At 32.7% G+C, this 7,466-nt stretch overlaps 1 protein-coding gene across 1 annotated transcript; it reads right to left on the reverse strand.

The window, feature by feature from the left end:
• Positions 1–5,455: 5,455 nt before the first annotated feature.
• On the reverse strand, positions 5,456–6,927 carry LOC145061142 (transcription factor MYB102-like). Its single transcript, XM_079008534.1, has 3 exons — positions 6,695–6,927; positions 6,467–6,596; positions 5,456–6,300 (listed from the first exon to the last, which is right to left on the reverse strand). The coding sequence occupies exons 1-3, from the start codon at positions 6,825–6,827 to the stop codon at positions 5,520–5,522; spliced, it is 1,044 nt and encodes a 347-aa protein (XP_078864660.1). The 5' UTR covers positions 6,828–6,927; the 3' UTR covers positions 5,456–5,519.
• Between the last annotated feature and the right edge of the window lie 539 nt (positions 6,928–7,466).

Below are 7,466 nucleotides of genomic sequence, written 5' to 3' on the forward strand. Positions count from 1 at the left end.
CATGTATGGATGTTTTTTTAATAAAATCGTAAGTAAAATATATTACATTTTAACGGGAGTAATCTTAATGAAAAAATAAACACGTGGATATAAAAATCTTTAAAATTTGATATTGTATAAAGAAGTTACGACGTTCAGAACATAAGACCTAAGCCAAACCACAAGACCTACGCAACCAAGCAGTCGAGATCGAGTTGGACATAAACATCAACAACCCAAAACACCCCATCAATGATTGTCCCACGTAAGATGTCGTGAGAAAAACCTAAAGAAATCATTCATAAGTACTGAATGAGTACAAAGAAATGACTTATTTTGAAACAAAAAAATGTTAAAGAATAAATATGTACAAAAATATTAAGGACTAAATGTGTACAAAATGAAAAATATATTACCCTATTAAGTCATTTTTCCCGGCTAACCTGGAGTAACCGATCATAAGAACTGAACGTATACAATTTAATAAGTTGAAGGGGTCAATGTGGACGAAAAAAACTCAGTGACCAAATGTGTACAAATCGGCAAGTACATTACCCTTGAAGTCATTATCCCTTTTAATATACCACATAATTAACCCACGAGAAATAATGGGAATGCCCTTTTAGGCCCTTATCAAATAGTAACCATTTATTGTGAACAATAGGGAAGCAATACCAGAAACCGAGTTTATAGAGGAACCAAAACAACCAAAGAACGATGACTATCAATGCCAATAAGATGAATCTCAAGAGCACACATATACCCTCTATCATGTTCCATGTCATGCAATTTCAAAATAAGTGACCAGGCCACCAACAGAAGGCCACTACAAACAAACATATATAAACATTTAACAATCATCACAAACAAATTTGTTAACATAAGAATATCAAATATGGATTAAATTGAACTATCAAGTCATCTATAACATCATGAACAACACCATGAAACCTATGCATTGTTAGTGATTAGGGTTAGGCTGATACTCATTAGGGTTTAGGTTAGGCTAAGAGCCCTTTTTTATATTCCTATTTATATAAGGTTAAATCCTCATCAAGATCAATTCAATATCAAAGCAATCTATTATCTTACATGGTATTGTAGATCTACATTAACACCCTATTGTTGACCACAAACCACAACCACCGCCTTCCACCTCTAATGACCTTCTCTAATAGTTGTCGGAGGTGCCTTCATTATGCTCAATATTTTTCCCTTTATTTATTTCTCCTCCCAAATAATAGTACATTCGCCGACACCTAACCAGAGCTCATCTTATTGATTCTTCTATTGCCTCGTCTTCTTCTACCCCCTCCATGGATGACCCCTTCCTTTGAGCCTTCTGTCTCTTCCTCGGATGACTCCTCTCATCGGATGGCCTCTTCTTCTTTGGATCCCTTTTCTTAGTCATCCTCTTTTGATGTTGCTTCTGTCTCTCTCCAATGACACCTTCTCCGTTGGGCACCCTCTGATATGTAGTCGTCTTTCTCTCTATCTCCCTCACATCCTTCTCTCATTTCCTTATTTTTCCCTCTCTCTCTCTCTTACACAAACACAAACACAAACACACACACACACACACACTTACTCTCTCTCTCTCTCTCAATCTCTTTCTAGTAACATTGCAGTCTCTAATGTCGTTGTAATTGGATTCGTTTGCCGTAAACCGAGCCCTCTTTTTTTCTCGTTGCATATCTCTAGAATCATCTACATCCAGCTTCATGATCACAGTCTATGTCGATCCTCTGTTCTTCTACAACATAACCACCTCTGGCCACCACTTCTTCTCTCTTCTTCTGTCGAGCATTCGTTGTTAACCGATATTATTAGAGCTCTTCCACCGTAGTTGTGGTTGTCTTCATCTCCATACTTCATATACACATTGGAAATGTCCTTTAAAGGGTAAAGTTTCCAACTTTACCCGTTAATACCCTTCCTTAATGGGTTTAGCTCAAACCCTAACTCTTTAAGACCTTGATCTTGACCCAAAAGCCATTAATACTTCAAGCTAAGGCATACAAACTGAGATCTAGACCCTAGACACTACATGAACACATAAAGTCTTTGACTTTCTCTCCATGCATGGCCTTTTGGAGCTTAAAAGGCCAAAATGACACCCTAAAGCTTGCATGGGGCTTCAGTAGCCATAAAGTTTGCACCTTTATTCCATGAAAACCCTTCAAGGTCCTAGATCTGGATGTATACTCAGTTGGGACGTCCGTTTCCCAAGGATCAAAGATAATTGGACAATAAACTCAATAAAAGTGAAGATGAAGAGATCTAAGTAATCATTGAGCAAGTTTGAGACTTGCTTACCAAAAAATGCAACAAATGAAGTGAAGTTTCTGGATCTAATCACTTCCTCTTGGGTCCTCAAGCTTCTTCTTCTTCCACAAGCTTCAAATGCACAAGTTTTCTCTCAAAATAACTCACAAGCTCACACAAGGTATTAGGGTTTCGAGATTTAGGGTTTGGGACTTGGAGGCTGTAAATGAGGCCAGCCTTTGGGGTTTCAAGATTTAGGGTTTCAAAATAATCTTTTATCTTACAAGCATAGGCACACCACTAAATGCAAAAACATGCAAAAGTCACCAATTAAACATAAAATTAAATTATGAAATATGATCAAAAGAAAATTGAGAACTCTTTTAGGCATTTCATCATGCACATGTAACACATCATTAACATAAATTGAAAACTATTTTTGTAATGCCTGTTTTCCGTCAAGGTGTAATATAAAGTTTGTATGTGTATTTTATCACTATTTTGATTTCTTCTCGGATAATGAATCTTGTTATTACATAAGAACAATTAGTAGAAGCTATGGTTTGGAAGTAGGTTGTCATTAGTGACTAGTGATGGATGGAGAAGTAATGAAAAATGAACAGGGTAGTGACACATCAAAGAATGGAGCATGAAGCATTCTTGATCTCTCTCTCTCTATATATATATATATATATATATATATATATATATAGAGAGAGAGAGAGAGCTAGATTCAAATGTTTTCAGCAACTATTGTGTGCATGAATACACCAATAGGAATTTAGGAAAAAAATAAATTAGTAATAATAAATATAAGGGTATAATAGTAATCTATACTATAATTAATTATGGTAAATTGATAAAATTAAATAATATCCCTTTTTAAATTAGGATATCAGTTTTAAAACCTCACCCCCACCAGATTAGGGTTTTACGCTCCCTCTTCATCTCATACAGTACCCACACACACATAGAGACCCAGTAGAACTGCTCGTCTTCTTCAATAGAGACCCGATAAAACTACTCCACATGCATAACAGGTGATGATCCACTTTCCGTCTTAAGCCTCCACACACAGAAAGTTCCAGAAGGTAGAGCTTCCAATTTGTCGGCTTCTGATGATGAACACGAAGAAGATTCTTCTGGTTCATCAATGAACAGCTTCCGTAATGAACTGGAGATAGAATCAAAAGCATGAATCTCATTATCCTTTGTTTTAACTTCATCCTTGATAAGAAGATCGCGATTGAAAAGAGGAAAAACAATCCAACATTAGATGTGTTCTTCGATCTATGAGAGATTCTGGAATCGGCTTCCAGGTATGCACTCTATTATCTTTTTTATTGTAAATTTAGTCACATTCATGTATTTATTAATTACATATGTTGTATGCTTGATCAAATGGAGTATAAAGATTTGTGCATCTGATTTTGTCCGCCAAATGTTTGTTAAAATGCTTGAATCAAATATTTCAGCCATTTTTTTTTGTAATATTTGAACTATCATATCTCACTCATACTAGCTTGGAATGATATGAATTTTGTTTCTGTTTATTCTCCTTTGTGTTATCTATAAGTTTGGTTCATAAGTCATTTAAATTTGATTAATATTGGTTGAGTTATAGGCCTTCGAACATGCGATGTTACAGCTGTATTTTTAGCACTCTTTGTTCCGAAACATTTGTGATCTTTGAACTGTCATATTTACCACATTCTGGCTTGTAATAAGCTGACCGTTTTCCAAAGTATTGTCCTATGTGTTAGCTAAAATGTAGTCATTGTAATTAGATTAAATCGATAATTTAGATCAGGTGACTCGAGGAATACTTGATCAAGTGACTCGAGTACATTCTGTTAGAATAAATTAAAAGTCTTTAATGTCTAACACATTATGTTAGAATTATAGTTTTATTCTTTTAGAATATATTGAAAGTTATACTATTTTAAAGTTGATTATGTTTTTTTTTTTTTTTTTTTTTTTTTTTTTTTGGATTTAGGTTTTGAAGGGGCTGCCATTGATGTGGAAAATGAAGAAAACATGGAAAATGAGAATATTTTAGCAAAATGTTGTTATTTTTTAAGAATGTTATTCATTTTTGTTGATATTCTTTTAGAATATTTTATAACTATATTAAAATGTATAAGACTTTTAGTTTGTAAAAATATGTATAAATTTGTATTTAAGTTCGGATGTATGAGAATATATTAGAATGTTTGTTATTTTTCAACATATGATTAAAGAATTTTGTTTTTCTTCAATGATATTCTTCTAGAATTATTAGAATAAAATTCTAGAAGAATATCATTCTAACAAAAAATATTCTGATAGAATAAAATCGGTAAAAATTTAAATTGAATTAATTAAAAAATTCAAATTTTTTTAAATTAGGAGAATTAATCATCCCTAAAAATCCAAAAATTTTCTTTTATAAATGTAGTTAATTGTCCAAAATACCCTTTTGCTAAAAATTATGTGATTATATTGTACATGTTACTCTATTGTAGTATCATACACTCTCAAATCATGTCCATCGATTAATTTCATCCGTTGGTCCAGATCTGTGCATTCTGACACACAATACTTAGTAAAAACAAAATAACCTAAGCATATATATATATATATATATATATATATATATATATATATATATATATATGTGTGTGTGTGTGTGTGAGAGAGAGAGAAAAAGGACCACACAATTATAAAGTTCTTTATTGCTTACAAATCCCAATTATTGGTAGTTTTTAAATAATTATATAATTGTATACACTTATTTTCTAAGAAGAAATTACTTTTAAGATTGTCTTGCAACGTAATCTTTTTGCTGTTAAAAAAAATAATAGTAAAACCTAATCTCTAATTTACTTTTTTTTTTTTAACTAGCACTCGAATAAATTAATAATTTGAATTGTAATATATGATTAGAAAATATATATATTTAATTGATAATCAAATATTTTTCTTTAGTTACTTCTTTAATTGTACACCTGTCAAGATGGCCTTCCAAAAGTCAACTTTCAACATATAAAATTTGTCTGTATGTTGTGTATTCTTTATTCTGTTATCCTAAACAAATGCATTCTTGATTGGGAATTTTTATTTTTTTTATGTTGTGTCAGGATATTATATTCTTACTAAATTTGACAAAGCATTCAATCAAAAATAGTTCAAACAAATGATATACCAATAATGGAAATCTAGCTAAAAAAAATAAACAAAAGAACCTTTTGGATTATGATCATGTAGCTGGATTCAAATTACAATATATTCAAAAATTACATAAAAGCATTCGACTCCAAGATTTCTTGATATTCATATTTGAACAAATTGCTGCAATAGCTGATTTCTCTTTCATCTTCGGTGCTGCTACTTCCAGTGATGTAAGTGGAGTTCGAGTTCGAATTTAGATGAGCTGGACTTGACGAAGGTGTTGATAGATTCGACAAATGTGAGTTGAAGTCAAAATCACTGACGTGTTGATGGTAGCCATAGTTGTCGATGGCGATAAAGTTATCAAGATTGTTTTGCCAATCATTCAATGCGCAAGTTTGTGGGTTAACATCCGAAAAACTCGAAGGAAGCTGGTCTACATTTGGTTCCATGAGTTGGGAAGATTCACTAGAGTATTGAACGCAACTAGGGTAATTACTCAATGGGGCACAACTAGGGATTTCTTGAATTAGGGTTTGATGATCTTGGTTTTGGAGTTGGACTAGATGATTTTCTTGAACTTGATGGGGACTTCCAAATTGGTTTTCTTGACCATTTTGGTGGACAAAAGTAGTAGTGTTTTGATTGCGTTGAGAAGAGAGGAGTGATGCTGCTAACCTCAACAATTCAGGGTTAACCACTGGTTGAACCCCGAACATGTTTGTGTGAGATTGGCTATATAACGATGAGCTTAAAATGGATGAAATATCAAGAAGATCAAGTCGAGGATTATGGGTAACTGGATCAATTCCCATTCGAAGAAGTCTTTTTCTAATGTGGGTGTTCCAGTAATTCTTGATTTCGTTATCAGTTCTTCCTGGCAAACGAGCTGCAATAGCAGACCACCTGTGAAATGATGAAATGATTAGACAACGTACTAAAAACAAAAATTTCAAATCTTTAACCAAACCCGTTTTGAAAATTAACATTTTGAACAAATTAAACCCATGTTTTCAAATATCATCAAAGTGATCATTAATCAAATATAAAATCAATTAAAAAGTTGACTTACTTGTTCCCCAACACACTGTGTAGTTGAATAATTGTTTCCTCCTCTTCAAAAGAAAACCTTCCTCTTTTAATATCGGGTCTCAGATAATTCGTCCATCTTAACCTGCAACTCTTTCCGCACCTCTGTAACCCTAAACACCATAAAGTTCAACCCGAAAATGATCAGTGATTATTCATAGATACAGTTTCCACAGCCACTCTCTTGTAGTCCATAAATTCAAGAACTTACCAGCATTCTTGGGGAGAGTTCTCCAGTTTCCATAGCCATTCTTCTGAATGTATTCAATCAGCTTTTGATCTTCTTCTGCAGTCCATGGACCTTTCTTTAACCCATTCTTTTCACAACAAGGTGATCTTCCCATGGTTTAAAATTAAGTTTATGTTCTTTAATCTGTATAGTTTGCTTACTAAAAGAGTTTTAGAGAGAGAGAGAGAGAGAGTGATAGATAGATAGAGAGAGATGTAGGTCCATAGAAATGCGAGTACTTGTGTATATATATATACGTATAGAGAGAGAAAGAGAGAGGGAAAGAAGACAAGAAACAAAGGGGAAGTCAATGGGATTCGGTGGCCGTCCTGTGTTAATCTCCATGGCAACGTGTCCCTTCATTAAAGGGCTTAAACGAACACACATACACAAAAAAATATATATACACGTAAAACACACACAAAAACACACATTTGGGTGTGTATTGACAACAAAGATTTTACAAAGTCAAATGTGTAACTTTATATATTATATTACTGTTGTTATTTTCACTTTTCGCTGGCATATGATATGATAAGAGTGATGGGGTCACATGATGCAACTTCGAAATATTTGGTATGGTTAATTATCAAGGGTAGAATTTTAATCATATATATATATATATATATATATATATATATATATATATATATATATATATATATATATTCATAGATATATTTATAATATAACATGTATTCAATATATAAGAAATGATTTAATATCTTGATAATAATTTTTAGAATGGTGTCTA

Source organism: Lactuca serriola, chromosome 7, assembly GCF_051521515.1.
Source record: "Lactuca serriola cultivar US96UC23 chromosome 7, Lser_US96UC23_V15, whole genome shotgun sequence".
Taxonomy (NCBI): Eukaryota; Viridiplantae; Streptophyta; class Magnoliopsida; order Asterales; family Asteraceae; genus Lactuca; species Lactuca serriola.

Coding starts and splice junctions, on each gene's coding strand:
- LOC145061142 (XM_079008534.1), bottom strand. CDS start 6,827: ATGGGAAGATCACCTTGTTGTGAAAAGAATGGGTTAAAGAAAGGTCCA. Junction 6,597..6,694: donor AACTCTCCCCAAGAATGCTG/GTAAGTTCTTGA, acceptor TATGGTGTTTAG/GGTTACAGAGGTGCGGAAAG. Junction 6,301..6,466: donor CACAGTGTGTTGGGGAACAA/GTAAGTCAACTT, acceptor ATCATTTCACAG/GTGGTCTGCTATTGCAGCTC.